Below are 23,750 nucleotides of genomic sequence, written 5' to 3'. Positions count from 1 at the left end.
ATTTTTGTGGAGTGGGGATACGCATGCGGAAAAACACACAGATCATCCGTGTGCTTTCCGCATCCATATGTCTGTTCTGCAAAAATAATATGTCCGCAAAATGTGGACCATGGACCCACTGAAGACAAATTTGCAAATAAAATGCTGATATGTAAAACTGATACGGTCGTGGGGTCTTACACAGAAAAAATATCCATAATAAACGGCATCCCATGGGGCACCCATTTGTGTGGGCCAAAAACCACTGACTTCATGCAGACATCTCAGATCAATTAGGAACTAATGGCAAGCTTCTGGTGCCATGTCTGTAGTATAACGCAATGCAGTACACAAGTAGTATGGACAAAATAATAATAATAATAACAACAACAAATAATAATATTTTTGCTTGATGCCACCCTTTACTTTTCACATGCAGATGAAAGCACACAACTAACAACTGCCTACAGAAATCAGCCAGGCTGCAGGAAAACTAGGAGCTAGCGGCAATTATCTCCCCTGGGTGTCAGCTTTCAGCCACTCCTATACTCAGCTGTAAATGTCAGCTTTTCCACTGCTCAACAGAACAGCTCCGGGAAGGAAACAGAAAACTGTACAGTCAATGAACTATTTTAGGACAGAACTCCCAAGAGCTCTGCAGAGACATACGCTGGGTGCACATCTCCGGCAAGGAAGTTTTTAGCTCTTTGGTCAAAAGCACAATTATAAAGTGGGCACCGGGACACACCTTCAATCATCCTTCCTAGAAACAAAAAAACCCTAAAAGATTTGCACCAGCTCATCCCTGCTTGGATAGACTTTCTGCTCAGAGATAGCTAAAGTGTGGAGGAAAGGTAGAGACAGATTGAGGAAATGCCTATAGTCAGTGAACAGGTCATGTCATCCTTTAGCAGGTGACTGAGCGCTACGGGGAAACTCATTTTACTGAACAGTATCCTAAAATTAAAAAGAAAAAAATATATAAAATTACCAGAGACAATTTCCGTGTCCGACATGCTAGGGCACAGAGTATCCTCCAAGTTCACGGATAAATCCAAACCAGAGTCGTCTTCTTTTAGGATGTGAGGAGCCTCCACATAATACTCTTTACCCTGGACTGGTTGGACATTAGAAGACTGAGCAATTTCATTGCCCGAGACTTCTCTGACCTCCGCCATGCACGTAACTCCATTAGAACTTATAAATGAAGTCTCAAGAGCAACAGCTTCTTCATCATCAGATAAGCAATCCACCGCCTGGGAGAACGGGTCCACAGTTTGCTCTTCGTCTGGACCTACAGACTTTTCTGAATCGCTGACGTCAGATGATGAGGCATCATTACTAGAGGCTGTGTCTGAAGTGGATTCACCATTAAGTAAAGTCTCCTCTGCTATAGGCTGAAGTGATACTCTTGGGACGTTCACCAGCTCAGAGTCATCCTCACTTCTATCATACCCTACATCGAACTCCTTCACAGCATCTTTGGGCTCTTCCTTTTCACTTGCGTTTCCATTCTCTGAAGGTGGCTTGTAATCCACAGGATCAGCTAAATCATCAGTGCCTTCCTCTACACGTTCAGTGTCCTGTTTGCCATCTGTCTTGTCACTTGCACAGGTGAGCTGTCCGTCATCAGGGCTCCGCTCACTGGTGGCGGTCACGGCAGCTTTCTGCATTTCAGTGAGAACTGATTCCACTCCTAATACTTCCTGGTTTTTCAAGCATTCATAATTATTAAACAGGGAGGGAGTGTCAGAGTCTGTGTGTAACTCGCATTTAGTACAAGGCAATGCCTCATCATCTGTCTGCAGTGAGGAGGTTGGTCCAGCAGGTGGCAGTGCTTCTAGGTTTTCACTCTTATTCTGCTGCTGCTCATACGGCTCTGCATTAGTCAGTCCTCTAACGTGTAGACCTGAGCTGGACTCAGACATGACAGCCTGGTCCTCAACACTGAATTCTCCCACAGCAATTGCTTTATTTTCTGCACTCTCCTTTTCACTCTCATTAGACAAAGGAAGATCTTGAGATGGTGGAGGTTGAGAACTAGACTTCATTAGTATTTCAGGAGTTGTATTTTCTGCAGCCATACCAGCAAGAGGAACCTCTGCATCCTCATGTGTTTGGTCACAGTCACGTGATGTGAAGTCTTTTACCACAGGTTCGGAGGAGACTTCCTCTTGAGGTTTATTGTCCATAACTTCTGAAGCCTCAGTTGCTTTCTCACTAGAGGTACCTTCCAACTCCACAAAGCTTGTGCTTATTATTGATGCCGCCAGATTATCAGCAATGGTTTCAAGGTCTTTTTCATTTTTCAGTTCTAATTCACCATCCTTTAGATGATCTGATCGCATGGCTAGGACTCCATCTACAACAGACAGGACTAAACAATCAGCAAAGTGCTCCAAAGTTCTATTTTGTGATTGTGAACTGTGTTTTTTAGAGTCACGGGTCTTGTTGCGATCTACAACATTTAACCCTTGTGCAATATGCGAGTGCCTTGCTTCAGAAGCTAAACATGTACCTGGCTCTCCTTGGCTTAGGCAGTCACCAGAAAGGTTACTAGATTGATCGTCTTTACAGACAGGCCCCGGAAGTTCTGCTTCCTGTTCATTACTCCCGGTGTGACACACTGTGTCGGTGGTGCGTGATGCACTAGTACAATAGCCAGACACGGACTGTCCCATGTTCACATTGATGTCTTCAGGAACATCAGCGACTTTGTGTGCAGCTTCCACAAATGCAATTGGCGTGGCTTGCTCGGTTTCAGCAATCATTTCCTCATCTACTTTATCACTTTTGCCCAGGGCTTTGAGGTCCAAAACAATTCCAGTTGAAGTCATTCCAGTTTCCTCATTTGTGTTTCCATCAGAGAGAAGATTTCCAGCAGCTTCTACCTCAGTGGAACAGCATGGTATGTGTCGGTTTGTAGCTGATGTATTCTCTGCCTTTACAATACGTTCTCTCCCCTCCTCTTCCTCTTTGGGTTCAACATCTTGACTCAAACTTGCAACGTCTCCACCCACGGTTTCCACCTCATTGTCAGATTTACCACAGGGCTTGGCACCTTCACCCTCTTCCTGCAACACTCCAGTACTTGCTTGTGAGTTCACAGTGTCACTAGCACAAGGTGCCCTGAAGTCCTGATTAAATACATCAGATGCCTCTTCAAATGCTGGTCCCTGCGGTGTTCTTACATCTGTACCCTGAAAAACAAAGAGAATACAATTAATCTTTCCATTCACTAGATGCAAAACAGTTATGTACAGTACTCCTCAAACGAAACACAAATGAAAAAGGTTGAGCAGCTCGGCATATCGGTTAGCGGGCTTATCATGAACTACACCTGTATTTGTGGTAAATAAACCACTTCCTGGCATTGAAACTACAAGCCTTCATGAAGTCTCAGATTGGCTCAGAATCCTGTCCTTTTCTTATCCATTTTTATTCATTCCCTCTTCATATTCTAGTCTACTTCTCGAATCCTCAGGCAGTAAGAAACTGCAAGCAGAATTGGATGTTCAGGTTTTGAGTTGAGTTAGACTTCAATTAGGGTATGGTCACACTAATGGCCACAAAACACACCAACATGCCGTTTCACCACAACTCAGCATGGTTTTCAAATGGATCATTAATGTTCAAACCATTCTGCAGGTAAACAGAAGTTGGCAATGTGGTTTACCTGCAAAATATTGCAGTTATTGACAATTTGAGGCAAAACCACATGACGACGCGGTTTTCCGCCACATAGCAGTCAGGTCTTGGCCACCCAGCAGCCACAATGTCTGGCCGTAGCCTTAAAGTGCACAATCCTACAATCAAATACCAGTACGAGAGATAACTGAGCTTAAAGGGTGTCTGTCACCTCCATATGGCGATTTACAGTGCTTACGTGGCTCTGGTGCACACCTATACAGGTTTGTAACGGTACCTTTGTTCTTTTCTTTAGACTTGCACCAGCAGGAAAAACGAAGTTTAATTAATATGCAAATGAGCACTCGCAAGTGCCCAGGGGAGGTGTTTAGTGTGCAAGTGCCCAGGCTGCATTGCCTTCTTTTCACTTTACTCCTCCCCAGCCTCTGCCTTTGCCCGCCCTCCAAGTCTCTTGCCTCATCAATAGGTCCGGACTTGGAGGGCGGGCAAAGGCAGAGGCTGGGGAGGAGTAAAGTGAAAAGGCGGCAGAGCAGCCTGGGCACTTACACACTAAACTCTTCCCCTGGGCACTTGCGAGTGCTCATTTGCATATGAATTAAACTTAGTTTTTCCTGCTGGTGCAAGTCTAAAGTAAAGAACAAAGGTACCGTTACAATCCTGTATAGGTGTGCTACAGAGCCACGTAAGCACTGTATATGGCCATATGGAGGTGACAGACTCCCTTTAATAGTTGTAGTGAAAAGTCCACATAATAACGAGTTTTATTTTACTAAGATCACATGGTGTATTGTTTCCAACTTGTACAGTGTATTTTTATTTGTTTCGTGTTTTTTTTTTACACTGAAAAAAAACAAAAAAAAAAAACAACACCACTTTTGGTTTTGCTCCCATTTTGCATGAGCTGAACTCAAAGATCTGAAACATTTTCTACATACACAAAAGACCCATTACTCTCAAATATTGTTCACAAATCTGTCTAAACGTATGTTAGTGAGCACTTCTCCTTTGCCGAGATATCCATCCCACCTCACAGGTGTGTCATATCAAGGTGCTGACTTAGACTGCCCACAATAAAAGACCACTCTGAAATGTGCAGTTTGGTCACACAGCACAATTCCACAGATGTCGCAACATTTGAGGGAGTGTGCAATTAGCATGCTGAGTGCAGGAATGTCTACCAGAGCCGTTGCCAGTGCAATGAATGTTCATTTCTCTACCATAAGCCGTTTCAGAGAATTTGGCAGTACATCCAACCGTAGACCACGTGTAACCACACCAGCCTAGGACCTCCACATCCAGAATGTTCACCTCCATGATCGTCTGAGACCAGCCACCCGGACAGCTTCAGCAACAATCGGTTTGCATAATCGAAGAATTTCCGCACAAACTGTCAGAAAGAGTCTCAGGGAAGCTCATCTGCATGCGCGTTGTCCTCATCGGAGTCTGGACCTGACTGCAGTTCTTCGTCGTATCCGACTTGAGTGGGCAAATGCTCACATTCAATGGCATCTGGCACGTTGGAGAGGTGCTCTGCTCACGGACGAGTCCCGGTTCAGGGCAGATGGCAGACATGTGTGGCGTCGTGGGGGTGAGCATTTTGCTGACGTCAACGTTGTGGATCGAGTGTCCCATGATGGCGGTGGGGTTATGGTATGGGCAGGCGTATGTTATGGACAATGAACACAGATGCATTTTATTGATGGCATTTTGAATGCACAGAGATACTGTGACGAGATACTGAGGCCCATTGTTGTGCCATTCATCCACGACCATCACCTCATGTTGCAGCATGATAATGCACGGCCCCATATTGTAAGGATCTGTACACAATTCCTGGAAGCTGAAAACATCCCAGTTCTTGCATGGCCAGCATACTCACCGAACAGGTCACCCATTGAGCATGTTTGGGATGCTCTGGATCGGCGAGTGTTCCAGTTCCTGCCAATATTCTGAAACTTCCCACAGCTATTGAAGAGGAGTGGACCAACATTCCACAGGCCACAATCAACAACCTGATGCGACGGAGATGTGTTGCACTGCATGAGGCAAGTGGTGGCTACACCAGATAAGGTAAAACTGTGGACTTTTATTGTAGGGTAGTCTAAGGCACACCTGTGCAATATACAGATTTGTGAACAATATTTGAGAGTAATGGGTCTTTTGTGTATGTAGAAAATGTTTCAGATCTTTGAGTTCAGCTCATGCGAAATGGGAGCAAAACCGAAAGAGTTGCGTTTATATTTTTGTTCAGTGTATATAGGCCTTATGCACTTAAAGGGACCACCATTGAGCGCTCATATGGCGCTGTAGGTCTCCTAAAGGGCTTTCTAACCATACCTGTATACGGAATATAAATGCATTTGTGCCCATCAAAAAACGATTTTTATTAATATGGTAATGAGCTTGGAAAAGAGCACAAAGAGTGGTACTCATCGTTCATGGAGCCCAGTCACGCCCACTCTTAGTAAGCCCCTCTCCTCCCCTCATCTTGTATTCTTCTTGATGTGCGGACATGTCACCCTGCCACAGCAGTAAAATCTCAAGCATGTGCATAGTCATCTTATGTGAGTGTCTGTGCAGTGAATCCCTCTCCTGGCATTAAGCCTCAATAACAGGGGATACAGGAGGGGATACAGGAGAGAGCGTTTTCTCTGTATTTTTGATAATGTTTAAAAGATCGAGAGAGCTCGAGAGAGATTGCTAGCTATCTATTGCAATGAACAAAAAACACAATATTGAGCAGATGAAGCTCCTAATACCCACACCAGCACCAAGTGTAGTAGCAAGAGTATCACAATGGGTGTATATGATACATGAAGGGCCAGATTTATCATGACTGACAGCTGACTCCACTTTCACATATGGCTAAAGTCAGTTTTAGCCAAGTCAGATTTATGATTGGCCCTTTAAGACTGTAATAAATGTTGTTTGACAGTAGCAGTTTATCCGTCAGTAAGCAGCTTTACAAAAGTCGCACATCTTTACGAAAAAGTTGCAAGTTTTTTATGAAAAAGTCGCAAGTTCTATTAAAAAGTCTCTGGAGTGAAATTGCGACTTTTTTGCGACTTTTTAAATAGTCCCAATAGTAAATCTGTCTAGAGATTCATTTACATAAGAAAACACGCCCACTTTCAGAAAACTGGCGAGCATAGTGCAGAGCAGAAAAAAGTAGCAAATTTGGCCGCAGTTTTAGCGTTTGCACATTTTTTGGGGACTTTTTCACTCCATTATTCTGACCTGAGCAAATGATAAATCTGGCCCGAAATGTCCTTCCTGCCATACATATGTTACTATACTTGAGGATACAATAAATTAGATGTGGTGTACGTTGGTCCAGGAACATTTTACAACAGTTAACATACTGTATCCAGCTTTTCTTCACAATGACTTACTGGACATGGAGAATGACTTTGGATATAGTCACTCAGCTCCTTGATGTCCTCCATGTTGTCCTGTGCTTCCACTTGGGATTTCTTGGTCAGAATGTAAACATTTAGTCCATAATGGTGCTTCACCCCAAAATCTCCAGAGTGCTCAACATGAGACTGTTCAGTATCAAGGCCAATACACTGGGGGTCCACTCTAAAAAAAACAAAAAATGCCAAATGATATGCAAAAGAAATGAAACACACAAATACATGATACAAAGCTTCACATGAAATACAAAAACATCTGACGTGAATATCAAAGGCATGAAAATCACATTTAGTGATATAAAGCCAATGTCAGACTATCCTCTGGATAGGTCATTAATATCAGATCCGCAGGGATCCGACACATACCAGAGCAGCAGGCATTTGACACCCGTGACCCCCACCTGTTAGAAGAGGCCGGGCACTCCATGAGCACCGGGGCCTCTTGCTAGGCCATGAGTAGTCTCCGTACATCGGTCACATGGCCCAGTTGCAGCTCAGCCCCATAGAAGTAAATAGGGCTGAGCTGAAATACCAAGCACAGCCACCATACTATGTACAGCACTGTGCCTGGTATGCGGTCGTGAGGCCACAGCGCTCACTGAAGCTCCGGTGAGCGCCGCGGCTCCCTGGAACAACTGATCGGCGGGGGTGCCAGGACTCAGAACCCCACCAATATGATAACGTTGAACTATCCTGAGAATAGGTCATCATTATTTCCAGGATAACCCCTTTAAGTTCAGAAAGAGTGGAGATTTAAATGTATAAATGACAAGTTATACTGAATCTTTTCTCATAAAACGACATATGAATCTGCTCCGCTCCTCCTGCCCTATAACATGCTGCTTGCAGATTGCCATGCATTTAAGGGTGACAGATTCCCTTTAAGAGATAATTTAAATGATCCTTTCTCTAAAGGGGTTGTCCAAGATTTTGATACTGAAAGCCTAATCCTCAGCGGTGATATACAAGCAGTGATGCCAGTGAACCGATCCAGAAGTCTACAGGGCAGGGACAGCTTTGTTAGAAAGAGATTGTCATGTACTATATGATGTATCACTTAACTTTTCATGGGCTAACCCCTTTAACTCTTACATGCATCATGACGTACAGTTATGTTGTGGTGCATAATGTGTATGATACCTGTGTATAATACAGCAGACACCCAGCCGCAATTACTGGGGTCAGCGAAAACGTCTATGCCGGTCATTTAACCCCCTCAGATAATGCTGTGAAGAGAAATCATGCCATTTACAGGTGGCTGCAGCTCCCTCTGCCTTCCTATCGGAGCCCAGGTAACAAAATAGCAGAGCTCTTGCCTTGAGAAGGTCTGCCATGGCTAACTGCCTGAAAAGCCGTGCCCAAGCCCTTATCCCATATCAACTATTCAATTTGGTCACCTTACCCCCACCAAAAAAAAAAAAAAAAAAAGTGATACAAAAGTCATAAACAGAAAAAAAAAAAAAAAGATAAAAATAAAATAAAAAATGTTACTTTTTTTTTAAAGGTTTTCAAAAAGTGGCTCTTGGAAGGCCGGGAAGGGAAAACAAAATTAGTTAGGGCTGAAAGGGTTAAGCGGGTGAAGCAGGCTCTGCTCTGCTAATAGGCACCTAAATTTCCTGTCTATTTTGCATGGAAAAGTAAAAAATAAAAAAATAAAAATAAAAGTAATAAAGTGAATTACCAAAAAACTATTTTAGCAGATTTAGAATAGGATTTAATAAAGTTTAGTTAAAAGTTTGTGTACACTTTAGTGGTCAGAAGAATCCCTGTTCTCAGTGGCAGTCAGAGGCAGGCTTGTGTCCTTAGTAATATTGGACGTGTACAATACCCTAATATTAATCTTCACTAATCTCATTACTTTCAGAACAGAAGTGAAGGAGGTAATCACATCCATCGGGTCACTCCCATAGCAGCGCCTCTCGTCCCTCCCGATGGCTCAGCCACACTAAGCAGCTATGGAAACAGCCAGGAAAACAAATGCTTGGAAGCCAGCAGACCCACTAACTGCTGCTTTTACCGGCAGGAAAGTTGGATCAAGTTCAGGAGTAAATTACTTTGATCAGCATAAACCAAGGTAATCATACCTGACTGCAGATATATTTAGGGTTGGTATTAAAGGGAAGTGACAAAATTAGCATCTGCAATTACTTGTTGTATGACTACAAATCAATGTGACGGTGAGGAAAAGCGCACAGAACAATGAGAGAGAATTCACGTGTACAAGTATAGACAGGCTATACAGATAAACTAACATCAATAATGTGCACTACAGGACGGCGGCTACTGCTCGCCGGTATGCAATTACAGCAGGCAGCAACGGACAAGAAGATTGTCACCGCTTTCAGATTGGTTGCGTTGTCACTTCAATGTCTCAAAGCCTCTTATACCCTCAGCAAACAGCTGAATGCATAACCCTAACATTAGGTGTGTTCAGATGATGTTCATATACCCCATTATATGGAAGGTGTCGTCAGAAAATGACCTATTGCTGTGCAAGCGCTAAATAGCAAATGGAGATGTCCAGCTAATGCATAGGTACATGGGATTCTGTTCTCTAAAACTGTGCATGTGCCAGACACATCCACTTGCCATTCAGTGCCTGCGCAGAAGCACTGGCAGCCAGGAACAGTGCAAAGAAGTGGTCACATGAACAAGTCACATGAACTCGGCCATCTTGAATTCCGCTGATCTGAAAGCTGCCCGGTAAGTATGTTTACTCCACAGGGCACAGTCACTATGACACCTGGGGGACAGTGAAAACTCATATATATTGTTGTCGGGGCTGGGGTAAGTGAGGAAAGTAGGGAGAAGGCTGGGCAGAACTATACACCGAAGAAAAATATAACTGCTGGTAACAAGAACCTGTTACATACAAACATCAACCAAGGTAGCCCAAAAATCCCAGATATTCACTTTATAGGTAATAGTAATTTAAAATGCATTTTCACAAATGCCAGAAGTCTAGCTAGAAAAAAGGGGGAGCTGGAGGCTATGGTACTAGAAGAACAGATAGATGTAGTTGGTGTGGCTGAGACATGGTTGGACTCTTCGCATTACTGGGCTGTAAATACTGAAGGTTGTACACTATTTAGGAAAGAGAGGGTCAATAGAAAAGGTGGTGGCGTGTGCCTGTATGTGAGGAGTGATATGAAGACAAGTGTGAAAGAGGCAATTGTGGGTGAGGATGGTAAGGATGTAGAAACCTTATGGGTGGAAGTTCAAAGGGATATAAACATTGAAAAAATAATACTTTGTGTAATCTATAGACCCCCTAATATCACAGAGGAGATAGAAACACAACTGTATAACTAAATAGAGCGGGCTGCACAGGCTGGCACAGTGGTCATAATGGGAGGTTTTAACCAGACATTGACGCGGGTCATGGTTCTGCCTCAACCGCAAAGGGGAGAAAATTCCTCAACTTGCTGCAGGACTGCTTTATGAGTCAGTTTGTAGAAGCTTCCACTAGGGGCGATGCTCTGTTGTATCTGGTAACTTCTAATGATGCAAATAAAGCTCGTTGGTATTGTTACTGTTCGAGAAACACTGGGTAATAGTGACCACAATATAATTATATTCCCCCTACACTATAACACCACCCACCAATTATAAGCACCGGGTAATGATAACGTAAAGAGAGCCTTCACTATACAAAAGTTAATACCCAAACAATAGAACTAAAGCTCCATCCTCATAGTAAGAAAAAATCTTTATTAAATACATATAATCACATATAGGTATAAAAACAGCAATAAGCAGGCATATTCAAGCAAGGAAAAAAAAAAACCCAAAGGGGACTGGGTGATCAACACACATGGGTATACAAAAGTATTGGAGAACGCCACATAAAGGCCAGAAAAGACCAAAGAAGACAAGAAAACCCTGGACACAATATCCAATAGAGGCATCAGTAGGCAATGTGGAATTCAAGAAGTTTCGCCAGGTTGCTGGCGAAACGGCGCTGGTAGAAGGAGACTGAGGGATCGGCGCACTTACCTTGGGTATTTTTCTGAACTTCTTGAATTCCACATGGCCTACTGATGCCCCTATTGGATATTGTGTCCAGGGTTTTCTTGTCTTCTTTGGTCTTTTCTGGCCTTTATGTGGCGTTCTCTAATACTTTTTTGTATGCCCATGTGTGTTGATCCCCCAGTCCCCTTTGTTTTTTTTTTCCTCGCTTGAATATGCCTGCTTATTGCTGTTTTTATACCTATATGTGATTATATGTATTTAATAAATATTTTTTCTTAGGCCTCTTTCACACTTGCGTTGTCCGGATCCGGCGTGTACTCCACTTGCCGGAATTACACGCCGGATCCGGAAAAACGCAAGTGAACTGAAAGCATTTGAAGACGGATCCGTCTTCAAAATGCTTTCAGTGTTACTATGGCAGCCAGGATGCTATTAAAGTCCTGGTTGCCATAGTAGTAGTGGGGAGCGGGGGAGCAGTCCGTGCGGCTCCCGGGGAACTCCAGAATGACGTCAGAGCGCCCCATGCGATCACGTGATCCATGCGCTTGGGGAGCCCTGACGTCACTCTGGAGCGCCCCGGGAGCCGCACTGACGGCAAGTATGCTGCTCCCCCGCTCCCCACTACACTTTACCATGGCTGCCAGGACTTTAGTGTCCCGGCAGCCATGGTAACCATTCATAAAAAGCTCAACGTCGGATCCAGCAATGCGCCGAAATGACGTTTAGCTTAGCTTAAGGCCGGATCCGGATCAATGCCTTTAAATAAACATTAATTCTGGATCCGGCCTTGCGGCAAGTCTTCAGGATTTTTGGCATGCTGCGGTATTTTCTCTGGCCAAAAAACGTTCCGGTCCGGAACTGAAGACATCCTGAACGGATTTCTCTCCATTCAGAATGCATTAGGATAAAACTGATCAGGATTCTTCCGGCATAGAGCCCCGGCGACGGAACTCTATGCCGGAAGAAAAGAACGCAAGTGTTAAAGAGCCCTTACTATGAGATGGAGCTTTAGTTCTATTGTTTGGGTACTACACTATAAGAAGTAAACACTGGCAGGCAGAGCAAGGACACTGAATTTTAAAAAAAGCTGATTTCCCTGGGTTGAGGGCAGCATTTCATTGCATAGACTAGGTGCAGCTACTGTCACATAATACTGCGAATAAATGGGGGAGCTTCAAATCCACATTGAGTAATTGCACTTTAGTATAAACGGCTAAAATTAAACCCCCCATTGCTTATAGCTAGTGTAAAAAGGGCAATAAAAGACAAAAAGAGGGTATTTAAAAAAAAAACACAAATCTGAGGGGTCAGCTGTAGCGTTTGAAGATTGCAAAGACCTTAATAAAATCGGTAAAAGAGATAAAATTAGCAAAAATACAAATCGAACAGCAGGTAGCAAAAGAGAGCAAAACAAATCCCAAAACAATTGGATGGATTACACCCAAGAGTGCTTAAAGAGCTCAGTTCAGTCATTGCTGTGCCCGTTTATAATTTTTAAAGATTCTCTAGGTACTGGTACAGTGCCAAGTGCCTTGTGTGCAGTATGTGCCACAGGAATCAATAAAATGGTCATCTTATTATAAAAGGTAGACCTGAGGATGAACTTCACAACCTCCAATAAAGTTGTGACCAAAACGTCTGGCTCTGGCAGCATTTGGGCCTCCATATCCAGTTTGCTGGTCTATACTGAGGAAACTGAAGCCACCTACATATGCTCTATAAGCAGATATTAGTGCGTCCAATTAGCACAAATAGGACAGTATATTTCATACCACATTGCAACCCGCCCATCAATATCTCGCCACATTTCACCCTATGGTCCGCTGGGTTGATTTTATTTTATGCCATTATAAAGTAAAACAAAAATATTTCATACTCTGTTAACAAATGGTGCAACTTCAAGAAGCCTCTTTCCAAAGCGAGGGTTACAGGCGTCGCTCCTTCAGTGTTGGAAATGGCCAGTGATGTCCTCCCTCCTGGCTGTTCCAAAAGAAACTTTGACAATGCACAGAGGCCAAGCCTTGCAGCAAAGTGCATCAATGTCTCCTGCCCAAGACCATCTGAAAAGAAATATGAAGACATCATCAGTCAGTCTATACGTGTATAAAAATGTACAGGATCAGTTGCATACAATTCTTAGTGGTAACGATCCATGTGAGGACCATACATATATTTATTTAACATAAAGTGCACGCTGATAAAGGGGCGAGATGTTACGTAAAGACAAGTCAACAATTAACATGTGGTCTGAGAATGAGTGGAACCCTTAATGATATACCGATGAGACACATCATCCCATGTTCTACTGAAGGAAGGTACCATCTCATTTTTAACAGCTTACATTCCCCTTTTCCCAGGAAGACTCCCTATGGAAATTTGGCAGTCTTCACAAGGAGAAACATAATTGCCCCAGACCCACGTCAATGACCTCCCACCCAGTGAAACCAGTATCCTCCTCTGCATAGACAAGGGGGCCTAAACCCAAAACCGCTATCTGGGGAGAGGTGTCTTTCTTATGAAAGAAATCCTGGCTTATAGCCCGAGTCATTGTTCCAAGGCCTGTTTAAAGGGCCAGAAAGTGACACTTAGGGTAGCCATCCAATAGGTGGCACCAGAGAGCCAACCTCTGTCTTCCTGGATAAGGGCTGATTTACACTGTACTGCTGCACAGGTTTTAGATAAGACAGCGCACTTCATTAAAAATGGTTCTCATCTTGAAAACATTTAATTTCCATATACCCTAAAAGGTCATTTATTTATTTTTAATGTGTAGGGGACGTGATTGAGTATTTCTGCAACATACCAGTACCTTATTAGGGGATTTTGTACTTTTTAATAAAATAAAAAAATCTGGCTTGAAGTTCTCCCCACCTGGTCTTCAGTACCAAACGATCATTCAGCCAGCTGTTATGTGCATGTCCAGTTGTAGGATCAATTCACACCATTTCCAGAGAACATTGAAGGAATATGTTGGTATGGTGGGAGAATTGTTCCAAAACATCCCTCTGACTTTGCCACTGTGTATCCATACAGTGGTATCCATTGCCCATAGTCTCCAATGTTAAAACAAGTACTGGGTATTGTATGTTTTTTTGTGGGATGCCTCTGTACACAACAGCACAGACACTGCACTATTACATACAGCTTAAAAAGGTAAAACAGCATATACCAGCCCGACAAAGGCCAAAAGAATACTTGTTGCCTCTGGTCCTTGAATGAGGGCCTTCAGATATGTTTGATGTATGCAGAGGAAATAAGCAGTCAATATCAATTTTGCCCTGAAAAATTATCTGTTTACCATGATTCTTATAGGTCAGACACACAGCGATCATCTGATCAGTTAGCACTGCTATACAAACAGCAATCTACTGTTTATAACTATTCTCTAAACGTCATCATAGGGCGGATAGAGGCGTCTCGGGCTGCAGCTCAGACATACTATGTGATAATACTAGGGGGTGACCCTGCAGTGATTGACGAAGGGCTCGTTTGTTCAGCAGCACTTCTACGCTTCTAAACAGAGGATTTGCTGCCAACAGTAAGCAAATGAATGAACAATCGTGTTAACTGAACACGTAGATATGTTCCCTTTGCCTCTCCCAATAGAGCTGATGTCACACTACATGCCTCAGCTCTCCCCCTTTCACCCTGTCCTAGAAGGGATCATGTTCTACATGCTGGGCAGAAGATACTGCATGTGTGTGCATATATAGTAATAAAAAATAAAAATCATTCATAGCTTCAAAATGTTATAGGTGTTTGCAGACACAGGAGACATTGCATTTGTTATCACATATATATTATATTATACACTGCCTGTCCACCTGGATTTAACTCTGCAAATAGGTATGAGCCTTCTATTGGATAATTACTACATGGGCGATTATCTTTCAGCTGGCAACAAGTTATTTATCCCCAACTGGTACAATGAGTTTCTTCTCATTTCTTAAACAACCATGTCGAAAGACATCTCGTGGTCGTGGAAAAGATGTTAGTCTGTTTGATAAGGGTCAAATCATTGGCATGCATCAAGCAGAGAAAACATCTAAGGAGATTGCAGAAACTACAAAAATTGGGTTAAGAACTGCCCAATGCATTATTAAAAACTGGAAGCATAGTGGGGACCCATTGTATTTGAGGAAGAAATGTGGGCGGAAAAAAAATCCTGAATGATCATGATTGGCGATCACTTAAACATTTGGGGAAATCAAATCGAAGAAAAACCAACAGTAGAACTCAGGGCTATGTTTAATAGAGAAAGTAAGAGCATTTCCACATGCACAATGTAAAGGGAACTCAAGGGATTGGGACTGAACAGCTGTGTAGCTTTAAGAAAACCACTAATCAGTGAGGCAAAGCAACAAAAAAGGCTTCAATTTGCTAGGGAGCAAAAAGATTGGACTCTGGAGCAATGGAAGAAGGTCATGTGGTCTGATGAGTCCAGATTTACCCTGTTCGATAGTGAAGGGCACATCAGGGTAAGAAGAGAGGCAGATGAAGTGATGCACCCATCATGCCTAGTGCCTACTGTACAAGCCTGTGGGGGCAGGTCTATGATCTGGGGTTGCTGCAGTTGGTCAGGTCTAGGTTCAGCAACATTATGTGCTCCAAGAATGAGGTCAGCTGACTACCTGAACATACTGACTGACCAGGTTATTCCATCAATGGATTTGTTCTTCCCTGATGGCACGGGCATATTCCAAGATGACACAGAGTCCAGACCTTAACCCCATTGAGAATCTTTTTTTTCTTTTTTTAGGAAAGGCAGTGTAGTAAACAGAGGGAACACACGAGGCGCATGATGCGTCTAGAATACATAGAGGCTGTTGAGTCTATTTTGCTCCTAGTGGGATATCAACCAGCGTTATAAATAAAGGCTCCAGGGTGCTGCAGATTTGCTTGTTTTAAGTGTCCTTGACTGCTTGTATTGTTGTGATGTGCTGCAGCCTCACAGATGCGAAGTTCAAGGAGACTTGGGGAAATGGGAGCCTGGGCTGTTTAGACAGCTGAACTGGTGTAAACTGACAAATGTGTTTAATAGCGTCTGGTGACAGAAACCACCCACTGGATTTGTGCTCAGTACAAGATACTGGAATCATCTGAAAGATAATGAATTATTTCCCTCTCTAAATGCAGAGGCCGTGTCAGTGCAAGCTTTAAATAACCTTCACAAATGTGCGGAGACCATAGAAAGCCCACGCAGGGTCTGATTACATCTCCATGACTGAAGAACAAGAAACTGCACCTGCAGGAACTGTCTGCAAAAGGTTCCGCTTGTTTGTAAAGAGGAGCAAGTCAAAGGACATAAGTTTCAAAAGGCTACGATATGGACCGTGGGCTACTTTAACACTCGCGTTTTGAGCGGATCAGTCATGGACGGATCTGTTCAGAACGGATCCGTTTGTATTATCTGTAACATAGCCAAGACGGATCCGTCTTGAACACCATTGAAAGTTAATGGAGGGCGGATCTGTTTTCTATTATGCCAGATTGTGTCAGTGAAAACGGATCTGTCCCCATTGACTTACATTGTGCGTCAGGACGGATCAGTTTTCTATTGTGCCAGATTGTGTCAGTGAAATCGACGGAGATGGAGATTGATCGGAGGCAAACTGATACATTCTGAGCGGATCCTTTTCCATTCAGAATGCATTAGAATGCAAACTGATCCGTTTTGGACCACTTGTGAGAGCCCTGAACAGATCTCACAAACGGAAAGCCAAAACGCGAGTGTGAAAGTTACTCTATTAGCTAGAGCAGTGCTCACCAACCTAGAAGCTGTGGTAAAGCTCCAACTCCATGCATGTCCTGACCAGGGCTGTGGAGTCAGAGTCGAGGAGTCAGAGGCAAATTTGGGTACCTGGAGTCGGAGTCGGCAAAAAATGAACCAACTCAGACTAGATTTAAATTGGAATAAAAAAATAAATAAATAAGAAAGTTTAAATGTCCCAATTCACAAAAAGTTATAATTAATTACCGTATTTTTCGCACTATAAGACGCACCTAGGTTTTTAAGGAGGAAAATAAGAAAAAAAATTTAACCAAAAGGTGTGCTTTTGGTGGGTTTTGAACTAATGGTGGTCTGCGGATGGCACCGTTATGGGGGCATCTTCAGATGGCACTGTTATTGGGGCATCTGTGGATGGCACTGTTACGGGGGATCATTGTGGGGACTTCTGTGGATTGCACTGTTATGGGGCATCTGCAGATGACACATATACAGCATCTTATCTTATGTGTTATCCACAGATTCCCTCCCTCCCCCCCCCCCCCCATTACAGTGTCCCTGTGTAGTGAATGGAGGCCGGCATTTGTTTCTGTAATGGCAGCGGGGCCCGATGCCTGCTTCATTCATAAAGTGGGAGGGGCAGGCGCGTGACGTAGTGAGCTATGCTACGAGCGCCCACCCGGCCTCCTGACTGCCAAGAAGTTAGTAGTAAGTAGTACAGCGCTAGATTTAAGATGATTGGAATACTTTAACAATACCCACAAGTTAAATATGATTACCGTATACTACAGTGAGCGGGGCCCGGTGTAGTAGAATACAGTGACTGCATCGGGCCCCGCTGCTATTACAGAAACAGATGCTGTCCCCCAGCCCCTCCTCCCTCTCAGCCTATTCACCGGATGGTCGCAGCATTCGCCCCATAAGACGCACTGCCATTTTTCCCCCACTTTTGCGAAAAATACGGTACTTCTCTACTGTAAGAATAAAGGACAATGCATGCAGTGTGTCACGTTACCGCAAAACAAACACGTTAAGTGACCGTGAAGAAGCATGCGTTTCATATGCTTCACTATATGGCACGCAACGCACAGCGGCAATACTTATACTTTCCATTGTGTTGTGTTCCGCTGTTACAGGGAACGCAACACCCATGGTTAACCTAGCCTCTCACTGATAACTGATTAAGTAAATATGTTTTTTTGCAGGACTAGAAACACTTGTATAAGTGACGGGAATGGATAGTCAATAGTTCAAGACTGAAGCTGTAAACCATTTGAAAGACTGCCGTCATTCAGCTAAGGCTATAAAAACTTGTAAACTCAGATTGTTAGCTTAAACTTTAAACATGACTATGGGATTCTACTAGGGAAATACTGTTTTACAATAAATGCCCCTTCCTGGATCCTCCCACTGGCCTATCTTCAGCAGAAGATCAGCACAAAAAGGAGAAGGCAGCAGCTTCCTAGCCAGTAGTTCTGTGGTAATGACATGTATATTGTCTTTCTTTCCTTCCTTCAAGGAATGTATAAAATACATTCGCATATTAAATAAAGAGGAGTCAGGGAGTCGGAAGTACCAAAAACTGAGGAGTCGGAGCATTTATCTACCGACTCCACAGCCCTGGTCCTGACAGCCCGTGTCTAAGAGTAGTAGTCTTGTTACAGCTGGAGAACCAAGGGTTGGAAACCACTGCACTAGAACAACTACAAATAATGAGGTTCTGAATGGGCCTCTTCGTCCATGCTTTACATAGACAACCCAATGAGGCCAATAGGTGATGTGTAATACTTCAGTCACTGACTATTTACTTTGAGGTTCACCCCATCACCATCAAAACAATCGGCTGTTAGTTGGACAACCAGGAAAAAAAAAAAATCATATGAGGCTCTGAGAAGTAAAAAAAAAGTATTGACAAGTAATGTAGAACTCCCAGACCTAACTCTGTATGAAGCCACTGTCCCACATCCACAACCCATGTTTCACCCTTATAAGCCCGGCCATTAGTTTTGGTAGGAAAGGGGTCAACCATAACGGCTTGTTCAAACTTTTTTTTTCATGCATGGATTTCAGCGCATAGTCCATGCTGAAATCTGTGCCCCACTGTTTCCAACTAGAAGGTGCATTGCTATTTATATGGCCGGCCACCGATTTTTGTCGTACAGATTTCAATCTGTGTCATAAAGAGGAATCCTTTCTTGGCACTGCTTGTAAGGGGAAAATGCACAGAGCATGTGGATTAGCCCCATTGAACGGGGCTAAATCTGTGGGACGATCCACGCCATGCAATATTTATTACCAAGGCAGAAACCCAGGGGTGAGCCTTGTTCAAGATTTTTAATTTTCTGGACAGGTATATTTATCATGTGCTATATGAATGTGAGATCTTATTACTAGGAATGGCTTTTTACAACGATCATTACCTGTTATACTTGGGGGTTCTCCCAAAATGTTCCATCCACTGGGTAACCGTAAATGTCGAAAAGCCAATGTGATCTTCTTATCCAGTATGGCTGCATCCCTAGAAGATGATCTGGATTTATTTAAGAAGAACTTTGCAAATAGCAGAGCTTGCTGGTTCCCAACGCTGGATGCCAAAAACTGAGCAGATTCATAGGCTTCGTCTTTGATGAACTCAAAGTTCTCCTGGGCTACTATGAAAGACAGGCCTTTCTTGGAAGCAAACAATAGGACCTTTACTTGCTCACAGCAGTCATGACCTACAAAACACAAAGTCATAAAAAATTATGCTAAACATATAACATAGCATTGCCTGTGCACATTCAGGACGTCCATCGATGTAGACAGGATACACAGAACTCCTCACATACTTGACTAAACCTCAGGATTTCACCTCGCGGCTGAAGAACTGTACTGTGTGCAGCAAGCACCCTGATACAGCTTTCTGCGGATTGATATACTGTATTACTATTTTACCTTGTCGTGTTACAGGGCATGCTAAAAATTCAAGCACAGAATCATAGGGAGCCCCTACCAATAGGTGGCATTGGTGATATAGCTTACCAAGTAATCTATGGGCGGAATGCTATAGAACAGGAGGAGCTGAGCAGATTGATAGAGATTTATGGGAAAAGATTCAGAATAACTTGTCATTTATTCATTTCAATCTGTGATCTTTTTATGTTTAAGTGTCCTACTCAATAAATGACAGTGTGCATATAGAGATAGCTGTCAATCACTGTATAGGACCGCCCATCAGACTCCTGAGCAGATAAAAAACAAGTAAGGCCTCATGCACACAACCGTATTTTTGGTCATTGTCCAATCTGCATTTTTTGCGGATCGCATGCAGATGTCATCCGTGTGCCGTCTGCATCCATGTCTTTAATAGATGGCAAAAAACATTAGTAATCATTGCCTGTTTTCTTGGTTCTGATCCATCTGATCTACTGATAAGGTTAGATCACACTGGTCAATTACCCTCATCAATAGCTGGTCACCTACTGATCATAATAACTGGCTTGTGCGTAGAAGAGGTTCAACAATATAACTATCATTACTGTTAAAGGAGTTTTGTCATCTCAGGCTTTCCTGGTATATCATTAGGATATGCCATAAAAATCAGATAGGTGCAGGTCCCACCCGTGAGAAACGCCCGTCTCCAGAATGGGCCCTAGAATGTGAAGGACAGCTCACCGCACATGCACGGCGTACTCCCCATACATTTCTACAGGACTCCTGAAAATAGCGCACTTGTCCATTTTCAAAAGTCTCAGAAATTCATGAAGAGGGTACCACCCAAGCGCGGCCACCACTCCATTCACTTCTATGGGACTACCGGAGATAGCTGCGCCTGCATGGCTGCTCTACGCTCACTTCGGGGAACCAATGCTAGCGATATGTCATCAACGTCTATAACGAGACAACTTCATTAAACATTTTCAGCATTACAAAAGGCAGCACGGTGGCTCAGTGGTTAGCCCTGGGTTCGAATCCAACCAAGGACAATATCTGCATGAAGTTTGCATGCTCTCTTCCTCTGTGTACTCCGGTTTCCTCCTGAATGACTTATAGATAGGGAACTTATATCGTTAGCTCCATAGGGGACACTAAGTGATGAGGTTGTCTGTAAAGCGCTGAGGAATAGGTCAGCGTTATATAAATGAGCAAAAAAAATAAGTACTGTATTTTTCTCTTTATAAGACACTTTTTCCCCAAAAGGGAGTGAAGTGCTGCAAGCGCTTGTGGTACCCACCCTCCCCGATCTTCCTTCCTGGGGCTGGCGCTTCACTGTCCTGACCGTGTACAGTCAGGACGCAGTGCGCGCACTATGACCTAACGCTGCACGCAATCAGTTGACAGAGCAGCGCGACTTCTGCCGGAGGTGGAGAGAAGCCGCGGCGCAGGACAGGTAAGGGGAGGTTTTTATTTTAATCTGATCAGAGGTCTGATGGGGTTCTGACAATGTGGGCTGATCTGAGGTCTGATGGGGTTCTGACATGGAGGGCTGATGTGATGTCCTGATAAGGGGGTCTGATCTAATGTCCTGATATTTATGGGGGCCTGATCTAAGGATCTGATATGAGGTCTTATTTTCCTCCTCTTAAACCTGGGGTGAGTCTCATCGTGTGCGTCTTATAAAGGGAAAAATACCGTAAATTAATGCAATTGTCACTCAAATCAACATCTACAAAAGACATGAGGGGTTTTGTTTCCCCCCTGCACTGCTGGAGGATTTATCTGTTTTTTGACACTGGAGTAAAAACTACCCCAGTCCCCGACTCTTGACTAGAGTAGATTTTACTCCTTAGCCGGAGCTGGTTGGTCTGAACAATGGTAATGAGTTGAGTCCATCTATTGGGTAACTTATTGTCTTTTTATAATATTCCCTTTTGTTTGCTACTTTATGTACATGTTAATTAAATATGGAAGTGTGATGTTGAAGGGGAGTGAATAAATAATAAGCACATCACTGAGCAATAGGGCCACGGAGAAGCATGCAGGAACGCTAAGTGGCCTTGCCTCCATCCCTTTCATCTGTGCTGTGTTTTATATCATGCGAATAAAGGATATTGCTTTTAACTGGCAAGTGCCGCACATTTTGTTTCTTGGAACATGGATTGCCAGTCATGTGTTAATGGGCCCTTCTGAGCTCACTACTCTGGACCCAGCTGCAACAGAGCTTCTAGAAAGAACGTCTCCTGACAGCGGTGCGGGAACTGGGAGTATTCTCACAGATAGATGACACTATGCAATGTCATTATGTGTAAATAGAACGGAATCTGTAATCCAATTACAAGTGAGCGGCTTCAGGGTCCCTTTGCTTCACACCAGTATATACTGGAAAAGCGCGTCCACACCAGCATTTTATTAGTAAAGTGGATCCTCTAGGCTTACCAATTACACCCACTGTAAAGTCAAGAATCAGCTCCGTCCCATTACATCATATAGATTCAAGATATTTGCAGAGAAAAATACTGCACTAGTCAAATAATTATATAGGGAAGTGTCATTTATGGGAAGAAGGTAAAGTGAGCAGCAATACAACCATCCTATATGTAGGATCAGCAAGAATGGGACACATTTTACACTGATCTCACACCCATCACTTCACACTATATAAACAGACTATAAGGGGTGTCACACACACTGTATGCCCTCTAGGTTTCGGCAGCTCCTGCCTTGAATGACATACATACAGCCATTTAAAGGGGCTCCACAAAATACCTGTACTGGCCATACCTTCCAACTGTACATAGACATAAGCTATACCGTGACGTTGCAGGACGGAACGATTTAACACAATACTAGCAACCGTAGTGTTTTAGAAACTGCGATTTGTTTAGGTCATGTGCTACATAACTGCAGAGGCCTGCAAATACACACATTAATCATGGGTGTGAAATATGCGCCGTCTGACATCTCAGCCGACAACTGACCAAGGGTACAGCAAATCTGACCACAAGCCTAGTACATGGATGCAGTAAGAAATAAATCACTAGAGCCCATATATTAACACAAGTCACAAAGCTGGCCCAGCAGGCATGCCATAATCCTCCCAATACCTGGGCTTAAGGAACCATGAGTCACTGCTTTCATCACATCATCATCCATGAGACATACAGTATGAAGTACCACCAAACCAACGTGAAGGACACAGATTCCAATGCTTTGTGTGCAGGGAAGCCCAGGCTGCGGCCAAGGACCTACTGGCCGGGCTGAGACAAGGACTAGATGGAAGAGTAACAGATTTCTTTAACGGCAAGCTCGGCAAAGCAGCAGCGTCCTTCTGATGAGAAGATGGGAGGACAGTCACCTCTTTCCAGCCTCAATCTTGCTCTTATAAGGATCATGGAGGTCAGTGCAGGAGCAGAGAGGTACTTACGAGTGGTCTCTGCTGCTCACATCTAAAGACTATATTACACTGCCTGATGTACGAGCAGGGCGAGCGCCAATGGACGAGAACGCAAGCCGATATAAACTGAAATCCTTTCTCCTTCATTCAGTTCTATTCATTATTGGCATATATTAGGCAGCAGGTAAACAGTCTGTTTCTTCAGGTGATGTGCTAGAAGCAGGAAGAATTGGCAAGTGTAAGGATCGGAGAGAGTGCCAAATTGTGATGGCTAGGTTCCGAGGGTCTTGCGTCGGTGGGTACTAACCCCTGCCTACCAGTGACACCCCACAAGGAAAACCAGTGAACCTGCGACAGGACCATGGACACCCAATGCTCACTGTGATTTGAGTGGAAAGCTAAGACTAGCCCATCTGCTCCTAACCCACAGAAGAGCTACTGTAGCAGAAAATGCTGAATATGTTAATGCTGGCTATAAAGAAAGGGGTCAGAAGACACTGTAAGGCAGCTTGCAGTGCATGGCCCCTCTCCACTGCCAAAAGTGCCTACAGTCAGCATCACAACTGGACCACAAAGCAAGTGAAGAATCACATCTGCTTTTCCATCAGGTAGATGGCCGACCCTGGGAAGAGGATGGCAGCAAGATGCATCATGGGTAAAGCCGGTTGAGGCTATCTTCTGTTGAGAAGCTTTG

The 23,750-nt window shown here is 43.6% G+C and overlaps 1 protein-coding gene across 4 annotated transcripts in view; it reads right to left on the bottom strand.

Annotated features, from left to right (window-relative positions):
- Nucleotides 1-23,750, bottom strand: part of AKAP13 (A-kinase anchoring protein 13) — a 208,304-nt gene that overhangs the window by 113,140 nt on the left and 71,414 nt on the right. For all 4 annotated transcript variants that reach the window (XM_044279452.1, XM_044279455.1, XM_044279453.1 and 1 more), the window contains exons 4-7: nucleotides 19,164-19,460; nucleotides 12,892-13,075; nucleotides 7,020-7,209; nucleotides 971-3,179 (exon numbers count right to left, since the gene is read on the bottom strand). In XM_044279452.1, coding sequence (XP_044135387.1) covers nucleotides 971-3,179; nucleotides 7,020-7,209; nucleotides 12,892-13,075; nucleotides 19,164-19,460 — 2,880 coding nt within the window. The remainder of the gene's footprint in view (nucleotides 1-970; nucleotides 3,180-7,019; nucleotides 7,210-12,891; nucleotides 13,076-19,163; nucleotides 19,461-23,750) is intronic.

This window comes from Bufo gargarizans, chromosome 2 (genome assembly GCF_014858855.1).
Source record: "Bufo gargarizans isolate SCDJY-AF-19 chromosome 2, ASM1485885v1, whole genome shotgun sequence".
NCBI lineage: Eukaryota > Metazoa > Chordata > Amphibia > Anura > Bufonidae > Bufo > Bufo gargarizans.
This window is presented reverse-complemented; position numbering and strand designations above follow the sequence as displayed.